Source organism: Nannobrachium achirus (genome assembly GCF_963921795.1).
Source record: "Nannobrachium achirus genome assembly, chromosome: 5".
Taxonomy (NCBI): Eukaryota; Metazoa; Chordata; class Actinopteri; order Myctophiformes; family Myctophidae; genus Nannobrachium; species Nannobrachium achirus.
The window spans coordinates 27590461-27608742 of NC_137814.1; the positions used below are offsets into that span (position 1 = coordinate 27590461).

The 18282-nt window shown below is 42.1% G+C and overlaps 1 protein-coding gene across 1 annotated transcript; it reads left to right on the forward strand.

Annotated features, from left to right (window-relative positions):
- Positions 1 to 11017: 11017 nt before the first annotated feature.
- czib (CXXC motif containing zinc binding protein) lies at positions 11018 to 18068 on the forward strand. Its single transcript, XM_080725382.1, has 8 exons — positions 11018 to 11034; positions 11128 to 11211; positions 12485 to 12541; positions 12655 to 12736; positions 12857 to 12888; positions 14190 to 14267; positions 16220 to 16285; positions 17683 to 18068. Exons 1-8 carry the CDS (start codon positions 11029 to 11031, stop codon positions 17758 to 17760), a joined length of 483 nt encoding a protein of 160 aa, XP_080581508.1. The 5' UTR covers positions 11018 to 11028; the 3' UTR covers positions 17761 to 18068.
- The last annotated feature ends 214 nt before the right edge of the window (positions 18069 to 18282 follow it).

Genomic DNA, 18282 nt, shown 5'->3' on the forward strand with positions numbered 1-18282 from the left:
GAGAGAGAGAGAGAGAGAGAGAGAGAGAGAGAGAGAGAGAGAATTCCTTAGGGGCAGATTCTGCAGAATTCATATAAATTGCATTGTATTCAGCAGGGAAAGCATAATTTATTTTTTCATTAAAAGTTCACTTCCATGCATGTGATTTCAGCACAGATACACTGAAAGCTAATCGCAATTCAGTTATTTCATACAGGTACAACCGTACAAGCCTCAAAATGTGATTGTAAGATCTCCAATACTGTGCTAACAAAACATAATAACAATTATAAAGATAAACTTAAAGTTATACTAGAAGAAGAAGATAAAAGCCCCAAATGGGTGGGGTGGGGGGTATTTTGTTTTCCCTATAACAGAATTTTTAATACAGGCTTTTATAGCTAACAATAACGTGTGTGACATGGTGAAGAATCATCAGCAATAATCATCAGGAAACTCATATGTTTGATAATTTGTCTCCAATTACAAAAGGAAAAAAAGTTAAGAGGCTTCCACAACAAATCACTAATCCAATATAAACCATAAACAGCTAATAATTGTGCAAGTGGCCGAGAAGGTGATGGGATACTGTGACATAACCTTGCTGTGTATTTGAAAGATTATTGGACATGACATTACTCTCCTCTGTATACAAGGAGAGTTCAACTTTTACTGTGTATTACTGTAGGCTACTGGTTCTTAATGTGGGGTCCAGGGACCCCTAGGATCCTTGAGAGAGTTCTGGGGGTCTCGAGCGAAATAATTGATAGTTAGGAACCAAATGATTTGGTTCCATTTGTACACTCTCAGACTCTCAAACAAACACTGAGTATTTTACAGTGTAGATTGGGGTCTCAGAGATGAAATCATATACAATGGGCGTCTGTGGCATAATGCATGTCAAACTGGGAGTCCTTGGCCCGGACCACTGGCTTGCAATGCATGATAGCGCATTGTGGGTTCAAATCCTGATCCTGATGTCTTTGACTGCGTGTCACTCTCTGCGTGTCATCTCTCTCTTCCCATTTCCTGTCAATCTATCTATAAATAAATAAATACAAAAAATGTTATGAGTCAGAGAATATCATGTTGGGTGAGAGTAAGGGGGAAAGGTGGCAAGGATTTAGGACCTCCAGCTGGGAACAGCTCTAAAACATCTGGATCAATAACGCTTTGGAAATGCTCCCAAAATGGAATTAAGGTTCAGTGGGTTGGAATTTGTGAGGAAGCCAAGAATATTTAGCAGAGTGTACACTACTGTCTCATCATCTCTGACATTCGGTGTCTGCATCATAATGTAGCCGGTGTTTCTTTAAGTAACACTGTTGGGCTGTTGGATGTGGTTATTATTGATTTTTCACATCCAACGCATTGAGTTTGTACATTAACTATTTCTGCTATGTTTTGACAATTTCCGCCAATAATGAATATATGCCCAAATCAGCTATGCCACGTTGAAAGTGGTTAAAGTGGGCAGTTAAAGTGGGCAATTACGGCTGCCATGGGCACTAATAGGCTACTGTAAATCTATCAATATAGGCAGAAAACGAAACATAAAGTGAACAGTATCAAGGCTTTGGTGGTGTTCCATTCACAGGCCTACAGCGCTGCAAGTCAATAACCTCACGATCGGGTGATAACCTACACCTCGTCAGTGCAATAAACCATTGTGGGAATCAATGCTGTGTGACTGAAACAGGTGAATGTACCCGTTCAATGTGGATAGCAGTGAGTGGTTTTGTCAGATGAAGACAGGGCACAGTATTGGTAGTACTGAGTGAAGAAGTATGTTTTACTTACGTGAATGTATTACTGCAATGTTCCGTATTCAAAGTGTTCTTGAGTAAAAGTACAAAAGTATCAGCATCAAAATATACTTAAGGCTGCACACAAACCAAGTACCTATGAGAGTGGATTCAACATTCCGCCAATGTGTTTCAATGAGAATGAGAATGGAGCGTTTTTTGCAGAAATCCTCTACTGGCATGAAACCGCTCCATTCTCATTGAAATGCATTAGCGGAATGGGGAATCCAAGAAAAAAAGTAATGCCCTTACATACATATATTCCTTGTACTTGCTCTAAAATGTTTTTTGTTTTTGTATTTGTATGACTATTGTCACTTTAATGTACATGCAAGCTCAATGATTGTAAAGCCGGCAAAACTTCAATAAAGTTTATTTAAAAAGGAATCCACTCTCATAGTTAACTTTGGTGTGGGTGCAGCCTAAAGCTGCAAAAGTAAAAGTACTTGTTCAAAATGGATTATAATGTATATAATAATACAACAAAATGTATAATAATAATGTTCACAATGTATAATAATATTGTGAACTCTAAGCTGAAATGGTTAGTGTGTTTTGTAAAAATAATCAAAATAATTGTAGTGAAGTAGCAGTACTTGAGTACATGCTTTGCACCACTGGTAGTACCTATTCACAGAATGCTTATGTGAGCCCAGATGTGCACACACATGCACACAGTCGCACACACATGCACACAGTCGCACACACATACACATACACATACACATGCACGCGCGCACGCACACGCACGCACGCACGCACGCACGCACGCACGCACGCACACACACACACACACACACACACACACACACATACACACACACACACACAGTGGAGCTTTGGCGTAGTCAACCAGATGGGCAAATGACATCCGACAGACACAATCATAAATCAAGGCCTTCCTCTCTCCCTCTCGTGTTTTCTGTCTCACTTTCATACACAACAGACTTGCAGTGCACACATACACTCAGACACTGACACAGCACACAAGGGGAACCTGTGATCTTCTTGCTTATTTAATTACATGAGTCATTGGATATAGCATCACTGCCAACCTTGGTAATGAGCTCCATTTTGTGCTCGGGGAAGACAGAAACCTGAATGTTGTTACTTGGTAGCAGATGCTCATAAAATGTTTATTATGGACGGTGAGATATAATTCAAAGGATTTTTGTCACTATTATGGGTTAAATGTATCTTTGTAACATTGTATGTAACATTAATAACACATCCACAACTTTTAACTTTATTCTTCTTATTATTATTATTTTTAGCTCATGCCTACCCAGTATCCAGGGCAGGGTTGTATTTTCCTACATAGGGCCTAATAGCCTCCAGTAGGGTACTGTTTCAGTGAAAGCAGAATTTTGATTTGACTTTTATGGATAATATCCTTGTGGCGCACTTCATCAGTGATGGAGTGTGCCTAACCCATTCAAAACAAGAATTCCACTCACTTTAAACCTGTAAACCTGCAGAAGCAATTTTCCAAACCAACCTCACTCACTTGTGTTTCACCCCAAATGACCCCATCTCTCCAGTGGAAATCCCCTAAATTCCATCAGGCTGGGCATGCGCGCATGCATTGCGCAGTCGCGCACACGCGCACGCATGCACGCCCGCACACATAGCTACCTGCACGCACACGCGCCAATTAAGCAGGTGTGGGAGCTCCTGTCCTGGGAACCATGCTTTATCAACTTTCTCACGCCACAAATTGATACAATGTTGCGACTGAGGTGGTTTAAATGTTGGCCTTTTTGGACTGACCATTTCTTGGCCATTTGGAGACGACACACCACGCAGGCACTAGCCTATAACAAAAAGCTAGCTATATCAGCAAGACTAAGCAGCAAGTTAAGGTATAATATTGATTGATTGATTGATTGATTGATTGATTGATATCAAGATGTCATGTTCTAAACATCAAGTAGTCCTACCACGTGTGGCGGACAATACGCCCATGTGTGCAAGATGCAGACATCACGGCTACCTGGTCCCACAGAAAGGCCACACGAGGGTCTGTCAGTTCCTGGACTGTACCTGCTGGAAATGTTCCCTGGTGACGGAGAGGGCAAAGATCGGAGCCCTTCAGCGGAAGATGAGGGGCTCCATTAAGATGAACAACTCTGGAGCCGGTGTTACCGAACCACAAGCACCGATGGAAGAGGCTCAATCTGCGGGCACATCCTGCCAGTCCAGCTCGGTGTCGGCAGCGAGGGTCCTGGAGGATGAGGAGATGAGGAGAGTAGATACTACCTCCGCACAGCTCCGCAACAACATACGACCTCATGAGGTGACGGATCCACCCGAAGAGGAGAGGTTCTCTGAGTCTGGACCCAGCAGGATTCAGAACCGCCCCGATCATCTTCAGAGAGGAGCCATCCCGGCTCCACCATCACCACATGTGGTCGGTCTTGACCGAGACGGTCGAGACCACATGGAAGCCAGATCTGATGGTTTCATCAGGCCCCAAGAGCAAGACGGGCGTTTGGAGATGAATAGAACACGTAAGTTTTAATTTGTTTTGTTTTGTTATATCGCATTCTCGTTAATTAATCGAGATGCTTATGTGCTAGCCTATACTGTCTCAATTATCATTACAATTAGCCTTTGTGAGAGTCGTTGGCTCGTTGCCGCTTTTTATTTTCAAATTTTGCACCTTCATGTTTAGCCCAGTTCCATTTTAAGTGAATTGTATTTTTTTTTTTACTTGTTTTAGACATTAATAGCCAGGTTATTTGCCCGTGTATAGGTCTACACCGTCCATTAATGTCCTTTAGGCTTTAGCCAGGTAGGCCTAATGGCTTTAAAGCTCATATATCCTAGGCTACAAGGTTTTGTGAACTCCTCCATGTGTCCACTTTTGTTATGGTCATACTTGCAACTGGAGGTCGCAGTTTATTATGTGAAACGGCACATGCTGGCTGTCTGTCTGGACGTGTACAATTTTTTATTGTCTAAGGTTTGCCGCTCTGACATCACGCTTTGACATCACTGTGATGTCAGGGGAACCACACTAACAGAATCCCTTTTATGCCCATATATGGAGTTCCCTGATGTCATCAATATTAAGCCCATATCTAACAGGACTTCATGGGAATGCCCATATAGAGGCCACATCGGCCACATACCACACTGACAGAATCCATATATGGCCAAGACAGCCCATATCTGTGTGGCTGGTTTTACAGACAGTGATCTCCATGTATGGGCATGAAAGGGTTCTTTCATTTTATTTACTTTATAGTACTGTGTTCTATTTGTCTGTCATTCAATGTTATATGAGATACTTTAATGGTTTCCTGTGGAAATAAGCTTAGTCTTTTCTAGGATCTCCTTTTAGTAGACCATGTACCAGTGAACTGTACCGTCATGAAACTGTACCTTTTCCTATGCAAACTTCTAATAAAGTCTTCAATCAATCAATCAATCAATCAATGTATGATGGCAGGTGTCATAGACGTCATAGGACTTTCACATAGCGAATAACTGAGCAAGCATGTTTGGGCTCTCACATGCAGCATATCTCCATATAGGTACCAGGGGTCTCCATGGCATAGGATATGGGTAACTCGTCCGATATACATCACTGGCCAGATGGCCAAGAAATGGCGCCCTGAGGCATCTTACTAGTATAATTTAGACTAGCCAACTGGCAATGTACCTCAATATATTCTACTTAGAAGTCCACATATTTATTTATTTATTAATTCATTCATTTGGATATGTCTCATTTTTTCCTCCAGACCGACAGGTTCCTTGCTTTCCTGAGTTGGGGCAGAGGGAAGTTGCATTCTCTCCTGCTGCAATGCCAATGCCCATGATCACGCCCATGGTAGTTTTGGGCAGATGCCCCTACGGCTGCACTCCTTTCCCGGGCATCCTGGTCAACATGCCACCCTGCCCCTGCCCACATGGACCCTTCTACATCTCACACTTCCAGAGCACAATGCAGTACTCATCTGCTTCCCCTGTAAGTTGTATATCGTACACCTACATGATTTAAGTTGATTTGCATCCTTCTGGAAGGGCCAGAAGGATGTAAATTCAAAGTCATTGACAATTAAGGCGAATGTATCCACGAGTTTCCTACGCCCCATAGTGCATTGCGCAAACGTCTGCACCGAGGTTCCGCCGCCGATTTACAAGCTCACAACGGGTTGCATCTGCGACGCGACGTGAGCTTGTATGTCTGCTGTTAAACCCGGAAGTTTGGTCCTGATAGTCTCCAGTAAACCGCGGAAACTTGTGGATACTTATGTTATGCGCATAAAATAGATGACCCAGATCTGTATAGATCTATTTTTGGCATGGTGGAGCATAAAGGATTACCTGTTGCCCTTGCCAGAGTAGCGTTGCACAGCCTACGGCAGGGGTCTTCCACGTTTTCAGGCCAAGGACCCCTTAGTTGAGAGAGAGATGAAGCAGGGACCCCCCACAACCCATAGATACCATGTAGTTTCATCGTTTGACAGCACAATCATCAGTGCATTTGCATTTTGGGTTCATGTAAATTTGTGTTTTCAGATATTTAACCACTTGAACCGTCAATAATTAATAAACTTGACCTAACGCTCTGTACTTGGTCGGCTCAATTTCCCCTCTAAACCAAACCTCTTTGCCAAAAAGATGATCTACAAGCTCACAACGCCACTGTAGTAACTCTGAGGACCCCCTAGGGGTCCCGGACCCCATGTTGAAGACCCTTGGCCTACGGTATATTCCCTATTAGGACTTTTAATTTGCTTATAAACAATAGTGTGGTAGATTTTATTTTCACATTTGTCTTGATAAATTCAAAATGGCGTGATATTTATAACAACTGGAATGAATAACATCTTACAATTCTCAGTCACTATTTCAAACCCCTTAACATTTAGTGCAAGTATACATTTCAGATTTGACATAATCGATATATGGTGGCTCTCAGAGAACACTTTTTGACATTTCAAGTGAAATGATTCACTGCAGGTGGAATTTGGGCCAAATTATTAGGATGCAGGGCCTGAAATGAATCACACATATTGATTTGGGGGCCATGCCAATTTTGAGTACTAGCAGGTACTAGCAGGGTCATATAATGTCTTTGTCTTTGTGTTACATCTCAGGGCGGCAGCGGGTTGTTCTTCGCAACTCAACCACCGCATGCGTTCCCAGCGCCCTACCAGGAGGACATGATACCGGGGACAAACCCACGTTCCCCTCCGAAAAGACACCAGGACCATTTCCAAATTCAGTAGGTAGGTAGGTTTGACCACCGACTGAGCTGAGGATGAGTGGATATTTATTTTGCTTCCTGGGACATTTAGGGTTACAATTTACAATTTAGGCATTTGGCAGACGCTCTTAATCCAGAGTGATTTACAATAAGCAAGGCATAAATACATCAACATCAATCCATCAAATGCATAGAAATAGTAATCTAAGAAAAAGAACGTTGGTAGACCAAGCACCTATTCAGTAAAAACTTTGTATAAAAACCTAAAAGTTTTAACCTTACATGTATGGTCATTGAGGGTAGGCAAGTGCTACGGTCGGTAAGTGTTATGGGCTAAGGTGGAGTCTGAAGAGGTGAGTCTTCAGACCACGGCGGAAGCTAGTGAGTGAGTCTGCTGTTCTAAATGCGACAGGGAGTTTATTCCGTTTGGGAGCCAGGAGGGCAAATTGTCTAGGACGAGTGGAGTTTTGTCCTGGTGTTTTTAGTGAGGGTTCTGTCAGCATCTGATCAGTGTTAGCTGATCTGAGTGAACGGTGGGGTTGTAGGGGTCGATTTGGAGGTATGGAGGTGCCATACCATTGGCTGCTTTGAAGGCCAGCATCAGTGTTTTGTACTCTGTGCGGGCAGCAACTGGAAGCCAGGGGAGGGAATGGAGAAGGGGCAGAAGTGAACATTTTGGCTAGTTGAAGACCAATCGTGCCGCAGCATTTTAGATCAGTTAGAGAGGCTTAAGTGCACATGCCGGGAGGCCAGTGAGGAGAGAGTAAGGCGCTCTACAGACGGACAGCGGTTGCCGCCGGGGCTCCCGCTTGGATCTGCGAGGACCGCGCCGCGGTGATACACAAACACACTCGCTCTTTGAGTAAACGCTGCGCGGTATTTCACAAAGATGAACACAATCCATCTCTCACCGCCCGCGTACGCATGCACAAACGAGCACGCTCGCGGGGATTTTCACAGGACTGCGCCCGCTCGCCTCGCCGCCTCTAAACTTCGCTGCGCGGACGAAATAGCCGCCCGCCTCTCATTGAAAATGAATTACTAGCAGGCGGTGACCGCGTACCGTCTGGAATCCCCTTTACAGTAGTCAAGTTTTGATATGACTGGTTGAGGACCTGGACCGACTCCTGGGTGAGGAAGGGTCTTATCTTACGGATGTTATAAAGAGTGTGAACCTACAGGACCGGGTGACTGATGCAATGTGTGCCTTGAATGAGAGCTGGCTGTCCAGGACCAGGGTTAAAGTGATTTTGATGCTGTATTATCAAATGTTCCTGGAGACCCCCGGAGCCCAATTTGAGTTTGATTGATTGATTGAAGACTTTATTAGAAGTTTGCATAGGAAAAGGTAGTTTCATGACGGTACAGTTCACTGGTACAAGGTCTACTAAAAGGAGATCCATGAAAAGACTAAGCTTATTTCCACTGGAAACCATTGAAGTATCTCATATAACATTGAATGACAGACAAATAGAACACAGTACTATGCAGTAGATATGTAAAGAAAAAGAAAAAAGAAAACAGTAAGTCTAAACAAACAGTATATACAAAGAAGGGGCAGGGGAGGGTAGGGTTGGGCTAGGTTCATTTTTTTACCAGTTGCGAACGGCTGCTGCCTGTAAGTGGTTTTTCAGGGCAATTTTAAAGGATGCTAGTGATCCACACTCCTTTATGGCCTTCGGTAAGGCTTTCCACATTTTGGTGGTATAGCAGAAAAACGAGTTTGACCCTTTGTTGGTTTTGACTCTGGGTTGGAAGTGATCTGTGGCGCTGCCTCTGGTGTTGTAATTATGGACATCCTTAATGTTTATAAAGTATTTTGACAGGTACTTGGGTATCATAGTGGTGTAGTGTATCTTGTACACCAGGCCCATTGCAAGTTGCTGTACTCTGTCATCTACTCTGAGCCACCCCACTCTTAACTGGTGAGTAGCGGTGAGGTGAGTCTGATAGGGAAGGTTAAGCAGGACCCTAATTAGTTTATTTTGGGCTGTTTGGAGTTTAGTTTTAAGGGCTTGTGGGGCGTCAAGATACCATACGTGAACTCCGTAGTCAAATAGGGGCTGGATTATTGCACCAGCTATGGTCTTCAGTGTGTTGAAATTGACCATTGGGATCTCTGTAGGAAGCGAGTTCGTTGGTTGATTTTGAGAGCCACTGTCTTACCCAAGATTAGGGTCTAAGGTCTTTCAATGGAACAGTTGGGATACCACCCCCAAGCATTTAATAAGTCCCACATTGTAGCTTTAAGCATATCTGAGTTGTGACTAAAGTCAGTCAGTCAGTCAGTCTGTCTGTCTGTCTGTCTGTCTGTCTGTCTGTCTGTCTGTCTGTCTGTCTGTCTGTCTGTCTGTCTGTCTGTCTGTCTGTCTGTCTGTCTGTCTGTCTGTCTGTCTGTCTGTCTGTCTGTCTGTCTGTCTGTCTGTCTGTCTGTCTGTCTGTCTGTCTGTCTGTCTGTCTGTCTGTCTGTCTGTCTGTCTGTCTGTCTGTCTGTCTGTCTGTCTGTCTGTCTGTCTGTCTGTCTGTCTGTCTGTCTCTCTCTCTCTCTCTCTCTCTCTCTCTCTCTCTCTCTCTCTCTCTCTCTCTCTCTCTCTCTCTCTCTCTCTCTCTCTCTCTCTCTCTCTCTCTCTCTCTCTCTCTCTCTCTCTCTCTCTCTCTCTCTCTCTCTCTCTCTCTCTCTCTCTCTCTCTCTCTCTCTCTCTCTCTCTCTCTCGGTGAACAGGAGAGTTCTGGGTGTGGACACTCCCTGGAGAGTAAGGTGTCTTCTCTTCTCAGGAACTATTCGGAAAAACCTTCAATGTGAAATGTTGTAGTGTCCCGGAGTTGTTTCATTGTGTTCTTTGTGTTGAAATGTTTAACACTAGGGAATGTTGTGCTCTGCTGCACTCTTGAGAGTATTAAAGTTTTGTAAGTTTAAGTCTTCTGTCATTTTTTAAATCTGCTTGTTTAGGCTTTCCATTCCAATGACCTTTCTCTTTATTATCATTGTGTAAACTTAAGGAAACATACTTTTAAAATGTTATATTAAATTATTTAGTTTAGTCTGTGTATACAGCTTTGGCCAAAATAATTTAAAGGCCAGTTAATTCCTTCTGTGTTCATGTGTTTTCAACTTATCCAACAACAGCTGTCTGTTCAAAATAGAATCTTTCATGGTTTATTTTCGTGGTGTACAACAAACAGCAGCACAAATTAGCTTTGTAATTAATTAATTTGCTTGTTATAAAGCAATGTTTATAAAATATTTTATTTTTTTATAATTATGTTTATAAAACATGATTATAATAAGTACATTGAAATACATTATTATTGCACTTGATTATTACACTTATGTTCTTCACTTTAGTTACCAAGGCTGACCTAACATAAACTTCTGAGTTCCAAGTTAACATTATAGTTGTTTGCTGCCACCACGTGGTTATTTTAAGACATTGCGGGGCATCTTGGTTGCCTCAACCATCTTTGGTTTCCTTTGCAGAACAAACTGCTGTATGGAGTCTAATTGTGTGACAAAAGTTTAAGACATTACAGGTGATCAGTAAAGATGCTCAGTTAGTTAGCTACATACATTGGACCTCTACAACAGGGAACCAGGTTAACAACTATTACACAATAAATAAGTAGGCCTATAAAACAGTGCTCATGACAATGTTGTGTGAGGCAGCAAGGATCAACCTTGAATAAAACTTAAAAGTGGTCCAGAGTGGTACATGTCTGACAGTGATTTGGTTCCTGAATGATGATGAATATGAGCTCAGAGCTTTTATAATAATTGATGGGGATAATAAATAAGCCTCGGGACAAACTGGTAGGCTATACATATTGTCATGATTGTATTGATTATTTCTGAGGAATATGTCTGTCAATTTAAATGCATTTTCAGTCTTTTGCAACTTAGCCATGGGAAAACATCACAACTTGCAGAACAGCGACCTCTTGTGTCACATTTCTACGTTGTGGCAAGAGTAGCCTGCGTTTTACGTTTGCACACGCACGCACGTTACCAGTACGGAAGCCTGCAAAATGGTGGTATGTATTGATATCAACTGCATGGTCGAGCATAACAATGTTTTTGTTTAACTATGGGCAGTATGCATATTTGGTTTTCTCTCCCCATAACAGAAATTCGGACTGCAATTCAAAGCCACCCTGGAGAATATCACAAATGTGCGACCGGTGGGCGAGGATTTCCGCTGGTTTCTCAAAGTAAGGATGGCTCTGTCATCATGTCATGTCATGTGTCATTGCTGTCAAAACCATCCATACGATGTATCTCGTTCGATTGAAATCTCTGACTTTGCTAGTTTGCTTAAGGCTCCATTGACAGTCCATTCATGAAACAGAAAAGTTGAATACAATCTGATTGTTAAAAGCCCATACATTCACCAACACCATAGCCATAGGGACAGACAGCTGGTGTTATCTCTGTGTTGTTGTTGTCATGTGAATACATAGGACGGGACCACAATGGAAACAAGTCCCCTGGACCGTTCTGTGTTATCCTTTTAGCTCTAATGTCTTTCTGTACACCGTGCTACATTTCTGTCTAATAAAGTGTTCAGTCAATGTTATGAGTAGCCCTGAATACATGACGGTCATATACTTGATGACTGTCATGTAGGGCTATGTTATGAGAAATGTCAATAAACATGAAGACATATAGAAATGCTCCTTTAACAGGTTTTCCACTACAAGGACCTAGGTAGAGTGGTGTGGAAGTGGTACTATACGTGGTACTAAAAAAGTATCCAATCCAGAGTTGGTCTGAACTAGGCCAAACAGGGCCAACCACTTCATAATGTCTGATCACTCAATGACTTTTCATTTAGACCACCAGCCCAGGATATAGTTGTAATACATGATAATAGATTCTATTGTGTTATAATCACTGTTATGATCTATTATAGTGTATTATAATTATCATAGTAATATATTAATACTTTAGTGTATTATAATCACAGTTATAATCCATTATAGTGCATTATAATTAGGATAGTTGTAATAGAAATTTATATTGTATTATAATCACAGTTAAAAGGGTCAATTTGTTTCTTACCGATAGGGGTACTTTTGTGTAATGGAAAATGTAGATATTTTTATGTGGTGCGGTGTAGTGTGGTGCTAAAGCTGCAGTCGAAAAAAGGGCTAAAGAGGATAACCCAAGCTTTCCTTACAGTTGTAATATTGGTGAATTTATGGTTGTTTAATACAATCATATAGGACTTTTCTGCTTCATGAATGGGCTGTCAATGGAGCTTGTTGCAAATTAGTTTCTTGCAGCTACCTAGACAGTGTTTCTGCTGTTGCTATACAATGCCTGAATTTCCCTAAACCATATTGATTACAAAGAATAGAAAAAAATCCTCATCATTTAGATTTATCTGCTGTGATCACTCACTGTACCTCTTTCTCTCACACAGGGCACAAGTTGGCTTTTATGTGAACTAACAAAACAACTTGGTTCCTTCTCTTGATTCAGCTAAAATGTGGAAACTGCGGGGAGGTTCCAGATAAATGGCAATATGTAACCCTCGCGGTAAGGGCCTGATTGTCTTTTATGTCCATACGGGTTGTTGTTAGCAAACAAAACAATGTTACTGTAAAAGGAACACATGCACAAATATGAATTGAATTGATTTGTTTCCCCAGGAAAGCACACCAACAAAAGGAGGCAGAGGCAGTGTCAGCATGCTGCAGAAGTGTAAACTTTGTGCCAGGGAGAATTCTATCGGTAAGAGCCAGGAACATATCTTTCTGCATCTTCACAACTGTGTGGAATTTAGTTGTTACTATCTGAAGTGAAATCTAAAATAGATTGGAGATTAATATGACCTATACTGTTTATTCATAGATATCCTGAGAGATACTATCACGCCTTACAATGTAAGTAAAGGTACACATTCACTATAGGTCTGCTCTTGCATATGTCACAGACACAGAGGCGGTTTGCACATTTTAACCTGAGGAACCTGGAGCCTGACTTAAACTTGGTTGCACTTAGTGTTGCGCACCAAAAACACTGTAGCTGATGGTTTTGTGACATGTTGCGTTTTGACTGCGTTTTGAGGTTGTAGATCTGCTATTTTCAGTGGCGTGCATTTAAATGGATAGTTCACCCATTTATTTATTTTTTCTATTGAATACTCACCCCACGGAGACTTGATTTCATGGATATTTTTTTAGTTTTTGTCTCATTCCTAAGCCAATAATTTGATGATCAGCAGTGGTTCCCTGGCCTATGCTATGGAGACACAAAGTGCCTGCTTGGATCCCTATGGAGACACTAAGGGGCCTTTTCCACCGGCAAAGAACCGGTTCTGAATTCAAGTCTCCATGTGGTGAGTAATAATAAGAAAACTAGACCAGGTCACCTGGTTCTGCCAGACCCGCAATGAAAACTTGTAGATCGGCTGTTTTGACTAGTATGGCACTGAACTAACACATGAACACACAGGATTTTATAGGCTGAGCAGCTGGAAATGTTTGTGAGCTTGTAGATGGGCTGTTTTCACTAGTATGGCTGTGGGGCAAGCTCGTCAGCCAACTCAACTCAGCTGGTCCCGTACAGGTGACGGCACTCAAGGCAATCAGCCGAGCAAGGGAAGGGAGGGGCAGATGCGTGTGTGTGTGTGTGTGTGTGTGTGTGTGTGTGTGTGTGTGTGTGTGTGTGTGTGTGTGTGTGTGTGTGTGTGTGTGTGTGTGTGTGTGTGTGTGTGTGTGTGCGTGCGTGCGTGCGTGCGTGCGTGCGTGCGTGCGTGCGTGCGTGCGTGCGTGCGTGCGTGCGTGCGTGCGTGCGTGCGTGCGACTGCTCATCTGCCCCTCCCTTCCCTTGCTCGGCTGATTGCCTTGAGTGCCGTCACCTGTAGAGCTGCTGAGGAAAAGAGGAGCTGCTGAGGAAAAGAGGGACCGACCGACCGACAGACCGACAAAGCCTTTTGTAGGCCGACCCCCTGGGTCTGGCAAAAAGTACATGGGGGGTGAACTATCCCTTTAAGTATAAATCAGGCTTAAATTGTCCATGAACGTAATGCTCCAAACGTGGCTGAGTTTTGAATTGCTCCACTTCACCAAGTAGTGCAGCTCAGCCTCCAACATCATCGGTGCTTCATGATGAACAGTGCTTCTTTGTTTCAGCTACTTACACCGTTGTCTGTGTTTCTCTCGGTGCTGTGTGTGTCTTGAAGGCAGAGGACGACGAGAGGTTCAAGACAATGGTGCAGTTTGAGTGTCGAGGTCTGGAGCCAGTTGACTTCCAGCCTCAGGTGAAAGCTACTACCAGTGGTAGAAGAAGTACTCAAATGTTTTACTTTAAAAGTTTCAATACCACAATATAGAAATACTCTGTCGCAACTAAGTAAGGTGAAATCTCGATATTTCGATGGTTAGGTTAAAGGGTTAGGTTTAGGCATAGTTGTACTGAGCTAAGGGCTGGCGGTTAGGTTAGGTAACATTCACCAGGTTAGCATTCACCAGCGTCTGCAGGTTAGCATTCCACCAGGTTAGCATTCATCAGTGTCACGAATGTGACACAGAACTATCGAACGTTGTAATAACGCTACGCTCCCATTAAATGTTTGGTATTAAAAAGTTAAAATTACTAGAGTATTGGCACCAAAATGTAGTTAAAGTACCAAAAGTAAAAGTACTCATTAAATAAATAACAATCTTTTGAAAATGACAGATCTACAAGCTCACGACATGTTGCGATGCGGCACGCTGTGAGCTTGTAGATCGGCTATTTTCAAAAGCCATATAGGGCTGAAGTGGTTAATTGTTTTTGGAAATAATCAAAATCTAGAAAGTAACTAGTAACTAAAGTTTTCAAATAATTGTAGTGGAGGTGAAGTACAATATTTGTCTCTAAGATGTACAGTAGTGGAGTAGAAGTAAAAGTACTGAAAACCGGAAAGTAAAATTGCCTCAAAATGACATAGTAGGTACAGTACTGTACTTGTCTTGAGTAAATGTACTTAGTTACTTTACACCACTGGCTATTACTAGGATTTGTATACAGAATGTGTAGCGTAGTGTTACTTATGTACAGTGCTAATGATTTGCTGAAACATCAGCAAGGTGCACTGCATTGCTTCTGTCAGTAATGTTGCTTCAGAAAATGAGCTGCTCTGCACTGTAGTGTAATGATTTGGGAGAATTGAGGTTATGATTTATCCAGTCAAGTCTTTTCTAAAGTGTCTTTTCTAAAGTGTCGGATAACACAAATGATTTCTGTATACAGTGTGTGTGTGTGTGTGTGTGTGTGTGTGTGTGTGTGTGTATACAGTATATGTGTGTGTTTTAATCCAACACACTTTACAATGTGCATTATATTCATACTTTCACACGACTGTGGACCATGCAAGGCACCAAACTGCTCATTAGGAGCAGTATGGGGTTCAGTGTCTTTCTTAAGGACACAACGCCAGAGGATCCGTGGATTGAACCAGGAACCTTCCGGTTCCCACAGACGGCTGCTCGACCTCCTGAGTTACTGCCGTCCCAATTTATGTACATACTAGGCTATACATATTCTACCATATTCTACATATTCTACCATATGTTTTCATGTTCCACATGAAAACATATTCGGAATTTGAGTACCTGTATGATGTTGTTGTTCTCACTTCTTGTTGTAACTGTTAATTTGTCTGGACTTCACATTGAGATTGATTTACATTAACATCGCACTTGATAAAAGACCCCCAGTGAGAATTTACAATTTACGGTAGGCATTTAGCAGACCCCCTTAATCCAGAGTGACATAACGTAACAAGTAAGGAAAAGATGGGGTAATACATCAAATGCATAGAAATAGTAATCTAGGATAGGTAAACCAAGAACCTATCATCAGTCTAACAGTAGAGTATCCCAAAAATCTATAATTTGTTCATTGAAACTCTACAAAGGTCCACAAATGACCTGGCATCTGTCTACACGTCATGCTATCTAAATTACATTTTAGCCTTTGTGTAAGCCTGCAAGGTACAGTATGTGCTATATTTTGAAGCTGTAATTGATGACATGACAACTATACCCTCACTACACAGTACACACACACACACACACAGAAAACCTAGCATGTGGCGATCATAAAAAGAAAAGCTCAAAGCACCAATGCATTGTTTCATGGACACATTGTGAAATATTCTGTAAACTTGATTATAGAATGTTGCTATGGTCATAATAACTTTGCATTGTTTTCAAATACCCACCAAAGGCTGGCTTTGCTGCACAAGGAACAGAATCTGGGACGCCGTTTCCTGAGATCACCCTGCTAGAGAAAGTGAGTGCCACTGCCACAGAAATGACATTAGAGGGCAATCGTTCCTAAATCAACTTTTTGATCACTGCATATAGTCGTTATTATCTACATCCCATTTGACTTAAATAGAAATAATCTTGCTCAGCCAGGGTGCCTATGTCATTGTTCCGACGTCCCATTAGTCTGAGGGTAACCCTAACCTTAAAACTATGCCTGAACCTAACCTCAGTAATACTATGCTTAAACCTAACCTACCTAACCCTAACCACCTTCGGAGTAATGAGATGTCGGACTTATGGGCAGTCAGACTGATGTGCAGTTCTGCCCAGCCAGATGGTCAGAGATCTCTGCCTACCGATACATCGTATGACATCTAAATTCAATGAATGGTCTTAAACATGAGTTCCCATCAAAATTATAACGGCAGATCCATTACAAAGTCTTCATATTGGGATGATTTCAGGCCTATGCCCAAAGCTGTAAAAAAGGGCTCTCCACTCCAGGCATCCCGGCCCTAGGTCGGTTTCAAAGTAAACCCAGACCTCTTCACACCTGCATCGAGGTCGCAGCTGTTTCAAGATAGACCTTTATTGATCCCATAAGAGAAGTGTAGATGCCATAACAGTTAAAGCAGTCATACAAAAGGCAAAAAAAACAGATTATGAGAACACAGCCGGAATGGAAGATAGAGACACCAGTATAAGATTCATATCTTCCATTAGTCATTTGTTCACAGAGGATAAGAGTTGCTAGAACAATCACATAAGTCATTCGACCACGGACCGGACAGGACACCTGATGGTGGGTAGAGCTTTAGTCATTGTACTATTTCATGGCTGCCGGCACAAAGGACTGACTTGACCCAGTCCATCTGTTCTGCGTTCACCACTGGTCGCCCTACTATTTCCTTCTGGAGGGGATTGGAGGGGCTCGACATTTCCACCAGCTTCTTCATTGTGCTCACATTCACCAGCACCTCCACACCATCCTATTTATCTTCAATGTATGTATGTTACTGTCTTGATGTAACTCCCCCAGTATGCAATTGCAGAGAACACTGGCCACACCAGATAGGTAGAACATCTTCGTGCAGCATCCTGTTACACAAGCCAAAGGACCTGATAACAAGAGAGCAACAAACCGCTCCCTTCCCATTGAAAAGCATTGGCAGAATCCGCCCGCATAGGGAAAATTCCAGTTTGGTGTGACCGCACCCTAAGGCTGATTTTGTAGTTTATTTTCCAGTTAAGGATAAAAACTACTGCAGAGTAAACATGACGTGTAAATCCAGCTTATAGGCCTAGGGTGTTTTGGGAGATTTTTTGCCTTTAATGTCATGCACAAAATAGGTTAATGTGGTTAAAATAAACCAAAAAAGAAAATAAGCTAAAATGATCATAATGGTATTTGTTTTTCAGGACTGGAACGATTATGATGAGAAGGTCAGCGAGTCAGTGGGGATATATGAGGTTACACACAAGTTCATCAAGTGCTGAAGGCATCCTACAACGAAGTTACTGGACAAGGACTTTAATGGCCAAACTTCCGTGGACTTGCTCACTGGCCCTAAGGCAGTGTGGTTCAACTCTAAAGCGGGGGTCAGACAACAGGATTGGATATCAATAACCATGTCATGCTTCTAACAAGATATACCACCAAGCAGACGGTGCTTTATTCAGTGCTTATTCATGCTTTGTGAATAAAGAGTTATAATGGTGCTTTCAGTAATTTTCTGAGCAGTTACGTTTGTTGCTTAAATATTTTCTTAATATCTAGTGTATTGCATCTTAATGTATTGCAAAAAAACTACACAATGGGGCATAAGAAAACACTGTCATGCTGTAAAATAATTTACCAAATCAAATTCAGAAAAAAATACTGTAGCTACATGTTTGTATTGCTCATCTATCACTGTAGATATTTTAATTTATTTTGTATTTAACCAGGCAAGAATTCTGGTGGTCTTGTAAAAGGCAAGTCCCTTTGAGCCTGCTAAAGGGGAAATAGGGGCTTCATTC

What these genes read in the sequence shown, in the direction of transcription:
- czib (XM_080725382.1), top strand. An exon ending in ATACTATCACGCCTTACAAT is followed by an intron (nt 12,889 to 14,189) that starts GTAAGTAAAGGT and finishes TGTGTCTTGAAG; the next exon opens with GCAGAGGACGACGAGAGGTT. An exon ending in CAGTTGACTTCCAGCCTCAG is followed by an intron (nt 14,268 to 16,219) that starts GTGAAAGCTACT and finishes TACCCACCAAAG; the next exon opens with GCTGGCTTTGCTGCACAAGG.